This window comes from Trifolium pratense, linkage group LG1, assembly GCF_020283565.1.
Source record: "Trifolium pratense cultivar HEN17-A07 linkage group LG1, ARS_RC_1.1, whole genome shotgun sequence".
In the NCBI taxonomy this organism is placed as follows: domain Eukaryota; kingdom Viridiplantae; phylum Streptophyta; class Magnoliopsida; order Fabales; family Fabaceae; genus Trifolium; species Trifolium pratense.
In genome coordinates this window covers 19,851,281-19,872,767 of record NC_060059.1, presented here as the reverse complement: position 1 = coordinate 19,872,767, position 21,487 = coordinate 19,851,281, and the positions used below count along the sequence as shown (strand labels likewise).

The 21,487-nt window shown below is 33.2% G+C and overlaps 2 protein-coding genes across 5 annotated transcripts; one reads left to right on the top strand and one right to left on the bottom strand.

Annotated features, from left to right (window-relative positions):
* Positions 1-5,812: 5,812 nt before the first annotated feature.
* LOC123910608 (methylcrotonoyl-CoA carboxylase subunit alpha, mitochondrial-like) lies at positions 5,813-13,306 on the top strand. Its single transcript, XM_045961768.1, has 16 exons — positions 5,813-6,345; positions 6,435-6,556; positions 7,364-7,511; positions 8,023-8,160; positions 8,413-8,508; positions 8,591-8,650; positions 9,652-9,744; positions 9,824-9,935; positions 10,577-10,678; positions 10,825-10,961; positions 11,274-11,508; positions 11,587-11,753; positions 11,849-11,965; positions 12,105-12,347; positions 12,434-12,529; positions 12,976-13,306. Exons 1-16 carry the CDS (start codon positions 6,010-6,012, stop codon positions 12,982-12,984), a joined length of 2,211 nt encoding a protein of 736 aa, XP_045817724.1. The 5' UTR covers positions 5,813-6,009; the 3' UTR covers positions 12,985-13,306.
* LOC123910616 lies at positions 13,233-19,513 on the bottom strand. 4 transcript variants are annotated; one of them, XM_045961787.1, is made up of 4 exons: positions 19,327-19,512; positions 18,857-18,998; positions 17,051-17,472; positions 13,233-13,366 (listed from the first exon to the last, which is right to left on the bottom strand). In XM_045961787.1, exons 2-3 carry the CDS (start codon positions 18,972-18,974, stop codon positions 17,087-17,089), a joined length of 504 nt encoding a protein of 167 aa, XP_045817743.1. In that variant the 5' UTR covers positions 18,975-18,998; positions 19,327-19,512; the 3' UTR covers positions 13,233-13,366; positions 17,051-17,086. The 4 variants fall into 4 exon arrangements, with proteins under 4 accessions (XP_045817743.1, XP_045817747.1, XP_045817756.1 ...); XM_045961791.1 differs by lacking the exon at positions 13,233-13,366 and adding an exon at positions 19,023-19,045 and having other exon boundaries at positions 16,710-17,472; positions 18,857-18,984; positions 19,327-19,513; XM_045961800.1 differs by lacking the exon at positions 13,233-13,366 and adding an exon at positions 19,023-19,031 and having other exon boundaries at positions 16,710-17,472; positions 18,857-18,984; positions 19,327-19,513.
* Positions 19,514-21,487: the final 1,974 nt, after the last annotated feature.

Sequence of the window (21,487 nt, the reverse complement as noted above, 5' to 3'; positions counted from 1 at the left end):
GACTAGACTTTTTATTTTTTAAGCAAATATTTATGAGTATAGTTTATAACTTTTCCAATTTTATCACTGTGATTTACTTGAAAAAAATTAAATGTTAATTAAAAATATTTTTATTATATCACTTTATATTTATAAGTTAATCTAACAGCTAATTTTATCAAATAACTTATTAGTTATAAGTTCGTCCGCTATAAATTAATTTATCGATATTCAACTATTTTTTATGTCATTGGTATTAAGATTTGTGAAAAGTTACTGGTCAAATTCAAATGCATTGAAAACACTTTTTTTTCGTTCAGTGTTTAAATAGAAAAATGAATTGTATTAGGTGGTGAGTGTATAAGGTATGTTTTGATAAATTACGACTCAAAATTTCTTTTCAACAATTTCGGTCAAAAATATTGTCTTTTGAAGATGTTACCATTTTTCGTTAAGCAATTCTTTGAAAATAGTATTGAAGGTGGACTTGAACTTTTAACTTTTAAATTCTTTGAAACATAAGTTATATGTTTATTGTTGGTATGTTATATATTTTTCTTGACAAAAGTAAGTTATATGTTTGACCATGATATATCTCTACTAAGGAATTTGTGCGGTATATAAGAAGAGTTATTTTCTCTAATTAAATTATTCTTTATACGTGATAATTTGAAATCAAACTTATATATAACCACCTACTTAACATTTCAATGTCGTAACAAAATTGGTTCCGACAACTCTAATGATTTTAAAAATTTAGATGATAATAAATGTATAATAGGTGTTGCTAAAAATAATTCTAGTGTGCTGGATCACAATTCACAAGATAAAAATTTATGATCACTGTGAACAGTAATATTGAGAATCTATGTTGATGTTTTAGAAACAAGCTCTGAAGACTCTCAGAAGCTATCAATTTTCAGAAGTTGTAGAACTTCAAATGATGATTTACTCAGACTCTGAACAGCAAAGTTGCTGGCATGTGTCAGAGGATGTTACCTATTTCCAATGATTGAAGAATAATCATCAAGACATCTGACAGTACAAATGATGGAAGAATAATCACACTACATATCCTTTAAGAATTGAGCGTATTATACTATTGTACTATTTTACTCTAAATGGTAGAGCATTATTTCTTCAAGGGTAAGGTAGTGAAATTATATTACTACTTGTGGCAAAATATTCAAAATTCCTCTACAAGGACCATATTATTCTCATTGACAAACATATCTTCTCAAACGGTAATTTTCAAACGTCTATATTCATTTGTCTATAAATAGAGAACCTCATCTTGAAGAAATGACTACTGCACTGCACAATATTGCAATGCATACACAAGACTAATTATCAAGCTCTGAACCTCTGAAATATTCTTTGCAAACATTTTGCATTCTTATAATCTTTGTATCTTAGAATTAAGTGTTATAGTCTTGTAAGCTTTGTAATTTTGTGAACAACATATCAAGTATTCAATCACATCTATCTTAAATTATTCAAGTCAGGGAAATCTCTTGTTTTAGTGCTTGAGTATAGGAAGTCTCTTGTCAGTGAACATGAACAATAAAAGTCTTTTTTTTTTTACGCAACAATAGAAGTCTCTTGCTTATGTGTTTGACCAATTTGTAATCTTTAGTGATTACAGTGAACTCCCTTGAAAGAGCAAGAAGATTGGAGTATTATCGAATTGTGAGGAAAATCAGTATAAATTTTGTGCGTCTCTCTTTATGTTTGTTTTATCCGCTGCATATCTCTTTAAAGTCTCAAACTCTTTAAATTAGAAAAAAAAAAAAAAAAAACACAATTCAACCCTCTTGTGTTTATTTTCTTAGATTTTTCAACCTTAGACTAATTTTACATCCCACTTTCTCATTATAGTTATTTAATTTAATTCTCTTGACAAATTATAATTATCATTTTAAATTTAAATCATACCAGTCAAATATTCATCAAATCAATTCTTATTAGTAATTAATTAGCTGACTTAGATCATAGATCAAATTATATCATCCAACCACAGCCACTTATCAATATTTCATAATAGATAAACTAATTTTAATATTGTATCAGTACTAATAATAATGTATATTATCAACTAAACAAACTCAACTTGACTCGATATATAAATCAGAACCTCTTATAAAAATTAAATAGCCGTAATTAACAAATGTGGGCGGTCCCTGGAGTATATATATTAGTACTTATTATCAAATAATAAAAAAAAAACATAAATGATTAAAAAATAAGGATTGAAAATTATGTGAGGAAAAATGATGACACATACACTTGGTTGGACACAACCCCAAATGAAAATATTTGGGCACAAATACAAAACCAAGAAAAATTTAAAAGAAAACAAAATTAAAATATATCAATTAATGTGACTAAATATTTTTTATTTAATTTTGTTAGTTTATGTGAGTGTGTCCAAATAATATTTATTTAGAGTTGTGTTAATGAAAGACTTTCTCGGAAATCAAATATGGTATAGGAAAATAGGACTGTGCAAGGGATAGTGACTTGTTGTTCTTACTCATTCATTATTATACAATAGTTAGTATTATATTATTGGACACAGTTGGTGTTGTGGCTAAAATTAAAGGCAATGGCCGGTGATCCATCTTTATAGTATGGGTCACCCATGACTCATCATCACTAACTATTGCGACTCAAGGGTGGGAATTTCGTTTTTCAATGTCACATTATTTTCGTGGGGAAAATGACTCACTTGGAATCTTGTTCATTTGTTGAAACAAATGTATGATTTAGTAGGTGTTAGTGTTACGACTTATGAGCATACAATCTACAATATTTTTTTACTATATAAGTGTTAAATTCCTTTTAAGTTAGTATCTAAAACAAATTGCTAAATAGAGTATATCCTATCAAATTGTACCCAAAAAAAAAAATTGCTATAGATTGTGTAGCGCCCAGTCCCGACCACAAAAAATGAGAGGAGCGGAGCGGTCCGTTAAGGCGCGGAGAGTGTAAAGTTTAGGCCGAGGGAAGGACTCGGTAGAGATCCTGACCATCAGCCCACCCGTACATAACATACACTCTAAATAAATACCTATCACAACCCAAAGGAAAGGAAAATAAATCCGACAAATAATTTTATATCATTATATTTTAACAAAACTTGTTTATTTTGATACAATTTCTTAAGTGTTGCCACGAAAAAAGTGAACAAAGAGAGTTTATGTGATTTTGTTCCGGATTAGGCTAGGGCCTATAGATTTTCGATTATCCAAACTATACTTATAGCTTAATAGATCATACAATGAATAAGCTCTAAAATGCATGCAATTACCATTCTCATTTGTTGAGAGTGGACCTCCAAATTTTTCTGCCCTGCCAATACTTGTCCACAAGACAAGGGTCCAAGAGAAGATTCTACGTTCCCCTAAACCCTAATTTTTTTTAAATATAAATTTGTTTTATGAACTAAGTCAAATATATCATATGTAACCCTAAATACTTATCTCATATGTAGCTTTAAATATTTTTCACCGGTATTAACGATGACTAATCTGCACACAAGGTGAATTATATTCTTGAAATAACACTTTTGGAAACTTAGTATACGGAGGATAAATATTAATCTGGAGATTAATTCCACTATTCAAATTGTCACTTTTACATAACAGCATAGTTATATTTTTTCAACTCCATCTAATAAACATAACACATATTTATCAAACAGTCAGTGGAGTGGTGCATGCATCGATAATTTGTGATTGATATTACATACATTAGGTGGTGTATTTACCTTTTGTCTTAATCTATTTATTATCAAAGAACTTTGAAACAACTATTCACAATGCTCTTTTTGTCAAATTGGAAACGTAAAGAATGGGTTAACCATGGGTCCTCCAATTTACATTAGTCCAAACTTGGATAACAAAATGTATAGATATTGTTTGATTATTATTAGAGATAGGGATGGAGAGAGGGGTAGAGTGGGCACAATGCACATGTCATGCCAAAACACTTCATTCATAGTGTACATTGTTGTCTATAGTGAGATGTGAAGGAATATATGATGTCTCAATCCAAATTCCCAAACGTGGAAGATAACAAAAGCCATCCAAAATCCTTTCATTCTCATCAACATCATGATCATGTTGTTGTGATTTTAAAGCATGATGATCATTATTTGAATGCTAAGGACAAAGTGGGTCATACATTTCTTAGTCCAACAACTGTTTTATGTTCCTTCCACGGTACCACCCCATGTGTAGTGTACTCTCTCTCCCTAATCCATCACATACAGCTTCTTACTTTCCTTCTTGTCGCAACAGTTCCTTTATACGGCAAGTGAGGAACTTAGTCGCAAGCCTAAATTAATTATTCTTAAGTATACATATAAAAATAATAAAAAAATAAAGATGATGTGACAAATTATTTATCTTTAAATTTTTCTCAATGATGTGTGTGCGCCTAAATAAAATTGATTTAGAGTTATGCCTAAGTTAGTATTTCCCGACTTTAAAAGGTTCAATCACGCGGTTAATAAATTCGAGATTGTTCAATAGAGAATTTTTTATTATAAAGTCAATATTTACACTTTTGAAAAATTGAACACACCTTTTTTAAAATAAAATTTACATTTAATCCAAAAAAAATAAATTTTTCATTTTTTTATTCTTTAACATGTGTCTAACATTTTCCTAAAGTTAAATAAAATAATTATCATGTGATTCAAACCATCTAATCTTAATTGGATGGTTATGAGATGTTGAAAGCAGCCGATTACATCCAAATTTCAACCTGACTCCCCTTAATTTAATTCCCATTTTTTGGGATATAAAAGTTAGGGTCATGCTAAAAATGAGAAATTTGAGAAAAATAAAACACCCTCCTTTACACGTCCGTGACTTAAGAGTGAAAAGATAAAATAAGAAACTAATAGGACGTGCGAGAAGGTAGTAGGGTGACAAAAAAACTCTCTAATCTAATATGTAATTGTAAATGGACATTCTGAAATAAAGTCCAATGTTATTTGCTTCAACAAATGAATTTTTCTCTTCCCACCCTCGATGTTTCTTCTATACCCCTGTTTTTCGATTTTTGCCCCTGTACAAAAACTTCGGGACGCGTTTTTCGTAGTTTTTCTAGTTTAAATTCGGAAAAAATTTGGAACACACATTCAGAAGTTTTTTCCATGGTAAATTTTTGTTGGAAAATACGTTCCGAAATTTTTATTCAAGGGAAAAATGGAAACACAGGAGGTGGGGGGAGAGATATTTTCAACAAATGAATCTTCTAAATTAAGGCCCAAAAATTTTAAGCTAACCCTTTGGGCCCTTTATATTACAAGGTTTGTCCCTCCATAAATTTTATGTGAAATTTTCCCATGCCCACCGACCCCCTACTGTAATTTGTTTTTTCTTTTGGCAATTTCATCCTTTTGAATTCTATATATCCGATGAGTTTTTTCTGTTTATAGAATTCAAACACATCATACATATAATTCAAATGCATCTGTTTCATGAGATCAACCTATTTTAAAAATTCGACTTTGTTTAGTTTTTTAACATTATTTCGACAGTTCAATTTAGTTCGATTTTTTTCTAATACAGTTCAATTAAGTTTGAACTGAAATGCATTATTAAATGTTTGATTTGATTTATGATGTGAACCGAACCATCAACACTCTATATTGTTATAAAATCTATTTGTAAAGTGAAGAGTGAGACTGATTTTTTTTATAGACGACATTTGCAGTAACTTACTCTGATATGTTTTTAAGTGAGAGTAAGTTAGCAACCCCTATATATATACATCTAAATATATAAATGTATAAAATTAAATATATAAATTCGCATGATTTGGCAATGTCGTCCCTATCCATTTAAAGATTACAATATTACATTCCAGCACATGACACTTATCACCAACACGAAGACATTGCGTTGAGTTGCGTCAATGATCAAAACACTAACTCAGTACTAACACTGTCTAAAATAATAAAAAATTCATATTCATATATTCACTTCATTTCTATGAATGACAATGCAATAACAAACCATGGCTTCAACTTTGTTATTATTCCGGCGAGATGCTACCACCAAGATCAAAACCAACCTCTTCCACTTCAACTACTACCACGTGCCCACACGTGCCTTCTCAGAACAACGCATACAAAAAATTCTAATAGCTAACAGAGGTGAAATAGCTTGCAGAATCGCTAGAACTGCAAAGAGACTCGGAATTCAAACCGTCGCTGTTTACAGTGACGCCGATAAAGACTCTCTCCACGTCGCATCTTCCGATGAAGCTATTCGAATCGGTCCTCCGCCTGCTCGTCTCAGTTACCTCAACTCTAACTCCATTCTTCATGCTGCTTTGCGTTCCGGTGCTCAGGTATATATAATCATCAACATTCTTCACTTCAATTCATTTTCTTTGCTAATTGTATGATAATTGATTGATTTGTGTGATTGATTGTTTAGGCTATTCACCCTGGATATGGTTTTCTGTCTGAGAGTGCTGATTTTGCTCAACTCTGTCAAGATAATGGTATTACTTTCATTGGACCTCCGGCATCTGCAATTCGTGATATGGGTGACAAGAGGTATCGTTATCGATTTATCATGCATTTGTTTGTAAGTAACTGAATTGAATTCAAAATAATCGCAGCTAAAGCCACTAGGTTTGGTCCAGTGGTGAGGAGTTTTGGCAGTATGCTAGAGGTCTGTGTTCGATCCTCAGCTCAATTGTAAACCAAAAAAATAAAATAATTGCAGCTATCTCTTTCGAGTTGGATTTAATTTGTATACACTGACTGTGCAAAGCCTTTTTAGACATGCATCCAATTAAATTATGCTGTGTAGGTGTTTGTGTAGATAGTTTAGGAACTAACCTATAAAAGTTGCGCTGTGATGTGATTTGATTGGATGCATGTGTAAAAAAGTTTTACATTGTAAGTGTATAGAAATTAATTTGGTTTGAGTTTGTTTTTTTGATAACTTGGAAGGGAAATGCAATGTATTAGTTAGAGATATGCTATGTAGCATTGACGGTTGAGATGGAAAGTGTGTCCTATTAGAGATGTAATTAGTTATTAGTTAGTTGCTTACTTGATCTCTGTATAAGTTATGTAACCCCTTTGAAGTAAACTCACTTTCTAATTGTTAATCCTATTTAATTTTATAGTTTGTGTATATGTTATCTCTTCCATGACATCTATGAAGTCTTGTAATTGTAACATGTTGGTGTTCGACATGTGTCGGTCTCCTATATCGACACACACGTGGTTACATTCGAACACTTTCGCATTTTAAAATTATTAACGGTGATTATGTGTCAGTGTTGTGTATGGCGTTTGTATATGTGTGAAACATTATTAGCTGATCATTTGTTTTTGGAATGAATTAATCAGTGCATCGAAGAGAATAATGGGGGCTGCAGGGGTGCCGCTTGTGCCTGGATATCATGGACATGAACAAGATATTGATAAAATGAAGTTGGAGGCTGATCAAATTGGGTGTCCAATTCTCATAAAGCCAACTCATGGAGGTGGAGGAAAGGTGTTTCCTGGTGCTACATTCATATATTTATTCCCTTTCAATTTAGTACTCCCTTTTATGATCCTTCGTTTCAGGAATGTGCTAATTTTCTTTCCTGTATACTCAATTTACTCTCTTACCTGGATGTTCATCGTAGTACTGAATGATAGTGTTTGCTCATTTTGGAAATTTTGTTGCCTTGTGCATTTTGTCCAATTAATGGTAGGTTTTCACATTGTTATGTCATTCTCATCTTGGGTTGCTGCTTTCGTGGCGTTGTTATTGATTCTGTGAACCTGATTCATCCTGTCTTCATTTATTGGTTATAGCACAATGAGTATCGTAATTGTAATGTGGGTTACACTTTTAGGTTCCTATATGTTTGAGAGTTGAAAATCTATTCTAAGAATTGCACATTTCTTTTATTATCGAAAGTCAAAACAGATGTCAAAGAGATCAATAAAGACAACCTTTGTTGCTCATGAGGTTACAGTTTCATTCTATTGAAATCCGTACAATGTGAATATTGTAGGGTATGAGGATTGTGCACACGCCAGATGAATTTGCTGAATCATTCCTTGCAGCACAACGTGAAGCAGCTGCTTCTTTCGGTGTCGACACAATTTTGCTGGAGAAGTATATTACAAAGCCAAGGCACATAGAAGTCCAAGTAATTATATTGATTTTATCACTCATCCTGCTACGTATTTTTAGAAGCTTCATTGGCTGCTTACTTTTCTTCTGAAAAATTCAAAGTGCCTCATAGTGGATATTCTTTATCTTTAGTCCTGGGACTTTTTTCAGTTCTTCAGAACTTAAAGGGAACATTGGAATTCCAATAGCGACCATTAATAGAAAAATGTCCATTTGTCTTGGACTTGAGCTTATAAGTTATAACACATTTCTTTGTTTGATATCATAGATATTTGGGGATAAGCATGGGAATGTTCTACATTTGAATGAGAGAGATTGCAGTGTACAGAGAAGACACCAAAAAATAATTGAAGAAGCTCCAGCTGTAAGACTTACATTCCACAACCTAAATATTTGTTTTTGTAAGGTTTTACTATAGCTGTGAACTTGTAATTACACATTTGCAGCCAAACATTTCTGCTGAATTTCGAGCACACTTGGGTCAAGCTGCTGTTTCTGCAGCAAAGGTATGGTCCTTTGGTTTCAAAATGCTAACCAGTATTTTCTCAGGCACTTGCAATTACTTCTTTAATCTTTGAAGGACCTGAAGTCGTCGGTTCGTTGTCTTCTACCAAGAATGGAAAACTTGTAGATAAGTTGTATTCAATGCTTAAGATGAAAACATCACAGAATGTTAAAATTCTATACTTAAAATTTTCAAAAAGGAAGTTCCATATTGGGTCTTAGCAATAAGGTTTATTTATATGTGTAATACATGCATAGTATTTACTATTTACCTCTCAACTAATTTATTTATATAGTTGATTAGTTAGCAGTTTATAAATAGTTACTCTGGTATCATTTAGGACCTATGGAGTATTTCATAAGTCAGCAAAGTTGCAAAAGTGTGACGAAAGGAGGTTAGTGCGGCATTAGGGGGAAGAGGGAGAACTTTTCGATTTGGACTGTGTGACAGAGGACTATCTTCCTTTTAAGAGCCTTGGCTCTGCACTCTTGTAGTAATTACTCCTGATTTGGTTTCATTCAGTCATTTGGGGGCTAACTTTAGGTTTCTGTTATTCATTCTGTTTTGGTATCTTAACAGTAGAGGAGTGCTAAGAACACTCTCTCTAACACTCACTTTCTTATTGGGTAAAATCAATGTGGGTCCCACACTTTGGAAATGGGTCCCACATAAAGTGGTGGGATACACATTAATTTCATCCAATAAAAGAGTGAGTATTAGTGAGAGAGTTGAAAAGAGAGTGTTCTCGGCATTCGTCCTTAACATATCTTTGCAGTTTTTATGACATTGGTCGGCTTTAATTTTTCTGGTTTATTTTTGTGCTTGGTGTTGAGCATCAGATATGGTTATGTGGGGTTTCACTGTGCTTACATTAAGACAAGAATTACTAATAATTAATCTTTTCCTTTTTGTTTTAGTTAACCCACAACATCACGTGGTTTGAATATCTTCATTCTAATCAATATCATTTATTGATTTCTTGTTTTTTTCTGATGGCTGAAGGCAGTTAACTATTACAATGCTGGGACAGTGGAGTTTATAGTCGATACAGTCTCTGGCCAGTTTTACTTTATGGAGATGAATACCCGTCTTCAGGTGCTTGGATTGATATTTACCATCATTTTGACCTAGAATTGTGGCTTACCAAAGTATAACATGGGGCATGTTAGTACAGGTTGAACATCCTGTCACAGAGATGATTGTTGGTCAAGATCTTGTTGAATGGCAAATCCACGTTGCCAATGGAGACCCTCTTCCATTGAGTCAATCACAAATACCAATATTAGGTATTCAGTTTTTCCTGTCTCTCTTCATTTGGGGGTGGGGGTTAATATATTCGTTCCCCTCCTGTCTCTAAATTTGGTTACTTTCTTCTAAGACACGGTAGAGAAAACATCAGCTTAAGAACAAAATTTTCTGCGTGACTGAGGTGATTGGAAGTCGAGTATTAGTAATATTTACTCCTAAATTTTTTTAAATTCTTTTCAAGGAGTTTTTTTTTTTTTGGGGGGGGGGGGGGGTGGGTGGGTTGGGTAGCTCAACAGGTTCGAGTTAAGGGTAAAGGAGTAGAGGAATCAGGTTCAGACCCCAGTGAAGGAAAAAAATACTAACTTAACAACTAATTAGTAACATTGACCGTTTCATAAAAGAAAATGAAGAAAAAATTCTTAATACTATTTATGATTAATTGCTGGAGATGGCCATCTTAGTGACATGACATCCTCTAAATTTTACCCAAGAATTACACAATAAGAACTGGATTTTCGGAAAATGAGATCATATAGAATGTTGTATAAGCCATCAGTTAATGATTTTGAGCTTGTTAATTATTTATTGTACTATTGTGAGATCGTGTGTAAAGTTCTGTCTTTTATGCCTAGACTTTGAAGTTTATCTGTATTATTATAATTCTATGCTGTGAGAGCAGGTCATGCTTTCGAAGCTCGAATCTATGCTGAAAATGTTCCAAAAGGGTTTCTTCCAGCAGCTGGAGTTCTACACCATTATCACATTCCAGTCTCATCTGGAGGTCAGTTGTGCAAAGTTAACCTAGTAATTAATTTATGGTTAATCTGAAAATTTATCCTACTTTCTACTGTTGGAAGAGCATGAAACTCCATGTTAGATTTGTGGGACTTTCCTTTTTTAGTAACTGAAAATTTACTACCTTGGCAGTCCGGGTGGACACTGGAGTTAAAGAAGGAGATGCTGTTAGTATGCACTATGATCCAATGATTGCTAAGCTTGTGGTGCGGGGAGAAAATCGTTCTGCAGCATTGGTCAAACTGAAGGATAGTTTGTCAAACTTTCAGGTATACTTAATATTTGTGTTGCGTTTGCTATAGCAAATGTGATTTTATCATGATTGTAATTGAGGCTTAATTTGAAAATTTACTGTTTTTGGTATTGAGATTATACAACTTGCCCTTTGTTAGACCCTGTATTTGTTATCTTTGGGTCCAAGGGTCAACATGGTGGGGTTGAATAGTGTTAGATAAGTATGAAAATCAGACATTTCACACCACTTTTCATAGAAGAATGAAATTTAAGTAATCTTAAATCAACTATAATTCCTAGCTGCATTCCATCTTTTACAATACGTAAATTTCTAACATCTTGCACAGGTTGCAGGTCTACCAACCAATGTCAACTTTCTTCTAAAGCTCGCTAATCATTGGGCATTTGAAGATGGCAATGTGGAGACTCATTTTATTGATAATTACAAAGAAGATCTCTTTGTTGATGCTAAAAATTCAGCATCTGCCAAAGAAGCATATGAAGCTGCTATACGCAGCGCATCCCTTGTGGCTGCATGTCTCATTGAGAAAGAGCATTTCGTATCAGCCAGAAACCCTCCTGGTATTGTCTCATTCTTGCTGTATAATGTTCTAGTTTTTTTCTTTCTTTCTAGGTAATTACATCTGTCAGTATGTTCAGGTGGCAGCAGCTTACTCCCTATATGGTATGCTTCACCGCCTTTTAGAGTCCATCATCAAGCTAAGCGTACAATAGAACTTGAGTGGGATAATGAGTATGATAGTGCTAACTCTAAGGTCCTGAAGCTTATTATCACTTACCAGCCTGATGGGAGGTACCTGATTGAGGTATCGCCTTACATATGGAATAGTAATTTTCTCTACATTTTATTGTGCACCAAATTCTCTAAAAATTGATTCAAGATCGTATTATATACTTCCAGACAGAAGAAAATGGAAGTCCTGCTTTAGAAGTTAAAGCAACATATGTAAAGGATCTTGATTTTAGAGTTGAAGCTGATGGTGTAATCAACGATGTTAACCTTGCTGTATACTCGAAGGTATTTTGCCTTTCTCTGCATAGATGATTTTGGAGTGTATGTAGATTGGTTTGGTAAAAACAAAATTGCTGCTATATTTTCTTGATTGTCAAATATAAAATTTTTGATATTCTCTTTATTTCCTTCCCTCTGGATTTAGGAGCAAATGAGGCATATTCATATTTGGCAAGGGTCCTTTCATCATTATTTCCAAGAGAAACTAGGCCTCAAGTTGTCAGATGATGAGGAATCCCAACATAAACCAAAATCTGATTCATCTAGCATTCCTCGAGGGGCTATTGTGGCACCCATGGCAGGTTTGGTGGTTAAGGTTCTAGTGAAGAACGAGACAAGAGTAGAGGCGGGACAACCCGTGTTAGTATTAGAAGCAATGAAGATGGAGGTTTGTATGGTTTCTCAGTAAATGTTGGAAACTTCTGTGTTTTTGTTTATCTATTTAGGAAGTTATAACCTTTGCACTTTCTCTAGCATGTTGTAAAGGCGCCATCATCTGGCTATGTGCACGGGCTTCAAGTTACAGTTGGTGAACAGGTTTCTGATGGTAGTGTTCTTTTCAATGTAAAGGTTAGTTATCTATGCTATTCTTCACATTGGCCATGTCTTGCATATACTAGAAATATTATTGGCACTTTTATTATGCTTCATTAAATTGTTCATTTACATTATCTGATACATTGTTCTTATACTAGTCGATTACCATCCTTATATCAGTTTGACTTATGGGTTTAGCTATCATGAATTGAAAGACGTTCGTTTAATTTATCTGATAAACACATTGGTCATCTGCTCCGAAACATGAAACATGAAACTTGAAAAGAGTAATCGTGTTCATGGCTGATATGTTTTGGATTATAATTTCAAATTCTAATGGGATGCTTGTTCAAAAAAATTCTAATGGGACACTTTCATTTTGTTGTATCTTTGTGTCTTTATCAGTATCCACACCTATTAGGACATCAGTAGTGTAAATGTTCATTACAAACCATCTTGAGAGTTTTGCATATGGGCAGGATCAATAAAATTATACGTCAATACAGCTTTAGCCGGCAATTTGGTAACGAGACCTGATTCTGGATGGATGATTAAAAGTGAAGTGATTGTGTGTGCTTCTACAGAGACTGCATATGCTGCTTACACAGATGAATGTACAACACCTGCAAATTGATTACTTGTTGTAAAAATCTGTGTAATCCAAATCCTCAAGTTACAAAAGATGAAATAAAACAAAAAAATGCAAGTAGTTCCTCCAGTTATTAATAACACTTAGAAATTGCTTCATTTTTATATTTGCTTCAATTGGGAGTCGTTGCCTGCTCTTTCAATATATCTCAATTTATCCTTCTTCTCCTAGGATGACTTTTCTTTTATGCATGATGGATTAACACTTCAAATTATGCACTACTGCAAATCCAAGACACATGATTAATTTATCTGAATCGGGGAAACAAAGATTACAACAATTAAAGAAGTAGGAAATTTTATGGATTTGTTTTTATTTTAGTTATTTCAATTTGGTTTGGATCTCTCCTGAGGGTGAGTTGTTTCCTTCTTCTAAAGGTCGGACTGACCATGGCTTGGTATTTGTGTTTGATACAAAGAAATTTTATGTTATCACTCATCAAGATTGCATCACTTCGAAGAGAAATAAGATGCAAGTAACAACCTTTTAATTGAATAATCAAGAAATTACTTAATTAGGAAATCCGATAATAATTTTGATAATTCATAAATTCTCAGTTGGGTATTTTCAATCATTTTGATTGACAAGTTTTATCCCATTCTACCTTTGAGTTTGCTAAAATTTTAATGGATGCAAAGACGAGATTTTATCACATGCTATCTTTGAGTTTGCTGAAATTTTGATGGATGTGAGTTACACTAAGTTATTCAGGTAGACATGAAAATTTCAGGTTAAACATACAATTATGTCTACATGATGAGATCTCACCAAGACGATACAAGTTAAACTTCTGTAAATACTGCAGAATCTTCATTAAACATACAATTATGTCCGCATGACGAGTTCTCGCTGAGGCGATACATAAAGAAACTTCGGTAAATTAAACATACACGGTAAATACTGTATTTGAGAAATTTGCTATGTGGGGAGATGTAGTCAAATGGGATCGAGAGGTTGAAATTACCAACAATGTCACTATTAATATCACTGCTACGTGGGGAGACGTAGTCAAATGGGATCGAGAGGTTGGAATTACCAACAATGTCACTATTAATATCATTAGGTCAAATAGAAAGACTGAAAAAGAGAAAGAAGTGACAAGTTAATTTTGAGTTGTGACAGAGGTGAACAATATGAAGTTGAAAGTTCAACAACAAATGCAACTAAAAAGTGTGGTTGTCCATTCAAAATTAGAGCATAAAAAAATGTTCCAGGATTGAAAGTTGAAGTAAAATGTGGATTTTTCATAACCACAAACTACCTGACCAATATGAAGGTCATCCTCGTGTGCGGTGTTTAACTGCAGACAAGAAGAAACATGTTGTAGATCTGACAAAGCGTCATGTAGCACCAAGACAGATACTTTTGTAATTTAAAAAGCAAATTCATAGAGTTTTACTCATATGACCCAAATATATAAGAACAGAAGTATTTAACAAAAAGGGGAAAGAGGTTCTAGAACAAAGATATAACATCTGTTAAAGTTGTTAGATCATGCAAAATATGTCTGCCGGATTAGAAGAAGAGATAATGACTCAGCTGTTTTGAGAGATATATTTTGGGCACACCCAGATTCGGTCAAGTTGTTGAGCATATTTTTGATTGCTTTGATTATGGACAACACATACAAAACAACGTACATAGACAACCACACCAACAATTTCAAGTAGTGGTTGTCTGTATCTGTTGGTTTTGTATATGCTGTCCATAATCAAAACAATCGAAAACATGTTCAACAACTTCATTGAATTTGTGGATGTGCCCAAAATATATTTCTCAAAACATCTAAGTCATCATCTCTTCATCTACTCCAGCTGACATATTTCGCATGATCTAACAACTTCAACAATTGTTGCATCTCTGTTCTAGAATTTCTTTATTCTTTTTGTTGAATACTTATGTTCTTATATATTTAGGTGATATGAGTAAGACTCTGAATTTTGCCTTTTCAATAATAAAAGTATGTGTCTCGATACTACATGACGCTTTGTCAGATCTACAACATGTTTCTTCTCGTCTGTAGTCGAACGCCCCACACGAGGATACCTGCATATAGGACATGTAGTCTGTGGTTGTGAAATCCACATTTTACTAACTTTCCATCCGGAACCTTTTTTTGACGGTGTTGCTCTAATTTTGAATGGACATCCACTTTTTAGTAGCATTTGTTGTTGAGCTTTCAACTTCATATTTTTCACCTCTGTTACAACCCAAAATTAATTTGTCACTTCCTCTTTTTCCAGTCTTTCTATCTGGCCTAGTAATATTAAGAGTGACATTGTTGGTAATTCCAACCTCGAGAGCCCATTCGACTACAACTTCTCGTGTAGCAAATTTCTCATTAGTTGTGAATAATAAGATTGAATTGTACTACATAAGATTGAATTGTACTACCCGTCTGAGAACTCATCATACTTGTTTTAAGCGGAAAAAAAACCAAACCGAAAAACATAATGAAACTTTTTAAGTTCTTTCTGGGCACGCATTACAAACCGAAACACTTTTTCAAAGTGTAAGTGTTCCGGTAAACTCATAAAAATTTCAACCGAAACACATTTGTAAAGTGTTCCTGTATAGACAGAAAAAATTATAGAAAATGTAACAAATCGGAACACTTCTGGAAAGTGTTCCGGTAGAAATTTTGGAAAATGTAACAAACTGAAATACTTGTTAAATGTTATCTGGTAAAATTATCAGACCGGAAAAAAAAATTGTGTACCGAAACACAATAGTGAATAGGTGAATAAGACTTCCGAAAAAGTTGAAATGAATGGTGAAAAAATTTTGTAAAAAAATGATAAATTGGGAATAATTATTAGGTAATTTGTGGGGGTGGAGAGTAAAATGTAGGGCTGAAAGGAAACATTTTCTAAGGCTTAATAATGTGCAACCCAATAAGTCAATAACAAGTAAATTGACCTTATCTAACCCATTTATGCAATTAGGCCCATGTGGAAATCTATTAGTAGTGAATTTCCCTTCCCCCTCCAAAGTCTCTCGCACCCGCTGATTTTCCTTAAAAAGCTTCTCTAGGTCTAGAATCTGAACTGAGTTAGTGGCCGGTGGTCAAGGTCTTGGCCCTCTCTTCTCTCAACTATCTTATTGTCGGTTCTTTTCAAATATTCTCATCGTTGTTCTTCATGAATAAGAAAATTTCCCTCACAACATGCATCCCTAGTATAAGGGAGGAACTTTATCACCCCTACCATGACTTTGAATCTACAAGTTTGAAAGAAGAAAAAAAACCATAGATTTTTTTTGACAACCATAGATTTTATGTTGTCCAAAACTACAATTTCAATTAGAATCATCCAAAAGTACAATTTGAACATCATAATATTAACAACGTATTTGACACCGTGTATGTTTATCTCTATCTCTCTTACTTTTTATTTTATACACTTGACACATTTAAAAAATATGCACAAATTACACTTACAACAATTTGACAACAATTTTTTGTTGTACAAACATCATTTCCCATTTTGAAAATATGTGTTTTTTAACAAATGTAAATGGGAAAGTTCCTCCCCTAATATAATTATTTCCATATAGTGTCATAAATTTCATATGTAATTGTTATTCTACAATATTAGAATTCCAACACTCGTTTTAATAAAATAAAATAATTCCAACACTCCATAGCTCATAACTTGTTAATTGTTAAAGCACCTCAAGGGGGTAAAAATTTTAAATATGAAAAATAATTCCTTGCACAACGTTCTAGTAATTTTTCTTCTGGTTGTGCTAGTCATTTTTCATCTGATTCAAAAAAGGGGGCATAATTTTATCAAATCTCAGTCATTTATCATGTAGAATGGTTTCGACTTAACAGGTGATATTATAGTAAACATCTCCAACTAAACCAAATCCTTTCAGTACAACAAAATGACACAAGATAGTACCTTTATACAAGATGTAGTAGATTCTAGCCTCGCATATCAAGTATCAAAACCAGAATAGACTCCATTGTCCCTCAACAGTCTCTTCTCTTCTTCAACATAGTTTTTCCCCCTGCTTGCTTGACCAAGATCCCTTTTCTTCTTTTCCTTCTGAGAAAAGGAAAGATTCTTCTTTTCATTCCTTGTAAGAACAGTTGGCAGCTGCTCTCCTAGGGAAAGAGCCTCTCTTGTTTTCTTTCGCTCTTCATATGTTTCTTCAATTTCCTTGTTGACACGCTTTTCCTTTCCACTGGACCAGGACCAATCTTTCTTTGTGTCATCTTCTTTGGGTGGAGGTACCTTTAAGACCGACGGCCCACCTTTATACCCGTATCGCTTCAGGGCATCAAAGTCAATTGGAGCAGTTTTCTGCTTTATAGATTTACCTGTAGACATGAAGCTCACTAAATTAGTAAATAAGCAACAGAAGGCAATGACATTAGTGAGAATTTTCAAGCCGACAAAGTTTACAGGAAAATGAGTATGAAGCTATCGTAATATAGATTTCAGAAGCTAATAACCTTTATGAACTAACACTAATCAAGTCACAAAATATGGTCAAACAAAGACAGAATGATATATTGCGAATGGAGGTTTAAAAACCCCAATATTCTAAGTCACTGTTTGCTGGGAAAACTCTACTCTAGTTGCTAAAGAATTTCTGTTAAGACAAAAAACATAGTATTGCATTAAGCATAATTGATTGCAAATTTGAGTTAGTCAATTATTTTTTAAGTACTCTGATAGTCTGATTTAGGATATCATTATCTGTCTACCACAACTGTATAGCAGGGTAAGGAACCATCTTGCATTGCACTGAATGAAGTACTCTGATGGGTATATATCCCCAACAACTAAATCTAAAACAGTGATCACAATACAACAGTAACAATGAAAACAAGAAATCTCTTCTGCAATGGGGCATCGTCAAATTGTGCAATTTCTTTTCCATAACAGTATTCCTCAAGTATCATTTTGCTTTAGCCAGAACTTCTATTCTATTGCATTAGATGCCAGCCACAAAATAATCTTCAGGTAATTACTACCAGTATGCATGTTTAAGAATTTTGGAGGCTGCAAATGAGAAAACACAATTTCCAATAGTTTTTTTTTCAACGCAGCTCAAGGCTTACTTACATTGGAATCAATTATTGAGGGGTCCAAAATCTCATACAAACAAGCTTTACATAATTAGACTGGTTCATCAGTGTCATTTTATCAAGTTATGAACTAATCCACCCTTAGATGAAGCCCAATTTACCCTTATCAGACATATTCAAATCAAGACCCCAAGGAACTAGCAACACCAAGGTTTCATAGCTTGGTAACTATTTTCTTTAGTCTTCCCTTGCGCTCCTTGTGCTTAAATATTTAATATTATTTAGTATATTCAGAAAAATGGTTTCATAGGTTGGATGAGTGTCAATTCATATTCTAGCGTTGAGATATTTACTAAACAGACCAGCAACACAAACACTAATTGTGGGGCACAATCACATTAAGAACTATGCACATCCTAAATACTATTTACACGCATCACACACTCTATAGCACTGCCACTTCAGAATGAACGCATGATGTCCAAACACCGACACGACACCAACTCATCAAATTATTACCAATATCAAAGTGTCGGTGTCATGCCTGGTGTCTGTGTCAGTGCTTCATACAACACACACAAATTCATTGCTGTCAACAAAATCTGCTAAATGTCCCACACCACTTAAACAGAAAATACAGCATAGCTATAAAAGGCTGCAAATCAAATACCTTTGGATTTTTTCCCTCCATTTTCACTATCATGTTCAGAGTCTGAATGTAAAGATGATGATTCATCTGCAGATGAGTCATCACTCTCATCATCACTCCATGGCATTGTCCTCTTCATGGTATGGTATATTAATTAAAAACCCTGTTAATTAACATATAAAACTATCATTAAAATCTGAATATCCAAAACTGATAATAACAATTCAAAATTGCTACTCTACAAATAAACAGTAATTAAAACAGTGTTTTTAATCTAAACATAAAAACAGACAAAAACTTAATTAAAAAAAAAATAAAACAAAAATCAATTATTAGGAACTGATGAGGTTGCAATCAAATTTTGAGAAACTGTTGTGAAACAGACAAGTAAAAACTGCGCGTGCAGTAACATAAGGGGAATAAGCAGTCATGAATTTTGGGGGAAAAAGGACGCAAGAAAAAGCATAAAGCTGGAAACATGAAGAGATTACCGAGAAAGCAGGGACAGTGATTCTGTTTCTACTTTGTTGATGGTTTTGAAATTGGAATTTGGATTTCTGATTGTTGCTGCTACGTCCTCGCAATCATAAATCCCAATTACAGATTTTTAGGGTTTTCCATTGCGATTCCAATGCTTTTTGTTAGTTACACCTCATCTACGTACTAGTTACACTCTCCAATCCATTCACACAATTTTTTAACTATAATGTCCAATATACCCTTGACTTTATATTTATTTTTTAAAATCCACTTATATTTTTGGCTTAATTAATAAAATGGTCCCTTAAAGACATTTTTGGTTTCAGATTGGTCCCTTAAAGAAAAAAAGGTCCAAATAGGTCCCTTAAAGAAAAAAAAGTCCGAATAGGTCCCTTAAAGACATCTCCGTTAATCAGTTTGGTCCCTAAAAAGAGGTCTAAATAGGACCAAACTGATTAACAGATATGTCTTTAAGGGACCTATTCGGCCTTTTTTTTCTTTAAGGGACCTATTTAGACCTTTTTTTCTTTAAGGGACCAATATGAAACCAAAAATGTCTTTAAGGGACCATTTTATTAATTAAGCCTATATTTTTTCATTAACATTTTTTATTTTTATTTTTGATAATATTTTTTCATTAACATTTCATTGTGTATATTTTTTGCATTTTCGGCTCATTTATATTTATATATTTTTTTGGTAAGCTATATTTTTGCTATGTTCAAGTTCATAAAAAATTACATAAAAAAATAAAAGTTCATTAAAATTTAGTTTTTTTACGGTTTAAGTTTAGAGATATGGTTTGGAGCTATTCTTACCTAGGCACAAGCCTAAAGTAATTTTTCTTAGGCACATATACATAAGTTAAAAAAAATTAAAAGATAAAAGAATTGATTAATATAATATAAGATGATGTGACTAATTTATTTATCTTTAAATTTTTTTTCAATGATGTGTGTGTGCCTAAATAAAATTGATTTGTGGTTGTGCCCAAGTTAGCATTTCTCTATGGTTTGCGAATTTTAAATTTTTATATGTTACATGAACTATATTCGCATATAGGTATCTGAATTTAGTCCATATATCATTTATAAAATAGAAATTCATTTGTAGTACATGAAGTAATTTTATGTCTTTCTACATCATCTTAATTCTTGCCAATAAACGTATCTTCATTTTTTATAATTGTCGATTAAAGGTTTAAAATAGATTTTTCTGAATTAAATAATCACTTTAACTAAAATATCATCTTATGTTTTTTAGAAAAGAAATTGATATCATCTCAATTTTTTTAATCGTTCCGCGACATCTTCTTACATTTAAGAATTGGGTTTCTTTAATCATAATGTAAATGAGCTAAGCTATTCCTAAACTCTTTGGACCCAGCTTGCTAAATATTCGATTAAACTCACTTGTTTATTTAAATTAAATAAACCACTCAATTGTTATTTGGTTTAATGGTAATTGACACTGATTTTGATAGGGAGGACCACAGTTCGATCCCCGCAACTGCGATTAGGAGGGGGCTGAAACCACTTGATGTCAGAGCTGACCCCCGAACCAGATTAAACTGGTGGTAAAAATAAAAAATAAAAAATAAATTAAATTAAATAAACCAACCAAGTTTAAGATTAGATCGATTAGCAGCGCAGCTTGTTGCTCGTTTACCTTTCATTCAAGTGTAATTATCTTACATCCCTTCTCTTAGCTTTCAGTTATATCCCTTTCGATACATAGGATGTAAGTGTGAAAAAATGGCAAAATTTTGTAAAACGTCGTTCGCATACTACACTGCAAACCGCATTCAAAAGTGAAGGACACATGGTCAAATGTGATTGGCCACGTATGTGGTTGTGCCATGGCTCTAGTCAACCAGAATTCATTCTAATTTCTATAAATAGACATCATATGTGCCTTTTTTTTACACATTCTCCCTCGTTCTCTCATATTCTTTCATTTTTGTTTACTTTGTTGTGTTTATTTTTCTTATTGACCGTCATCTCACGGACCATGTCCTTCTCATCTAGTCGAAGTCGCTCAACATATTTATGACCTTGAACATTTGAGTCATCTTGTGATTGTCTTTCTCATTGACAACATTAAAACTCCACTGTCTACTGCTTAACAAATAACTCTTCACTTTAAAAGGACAACCATATTAAAACTCCATCT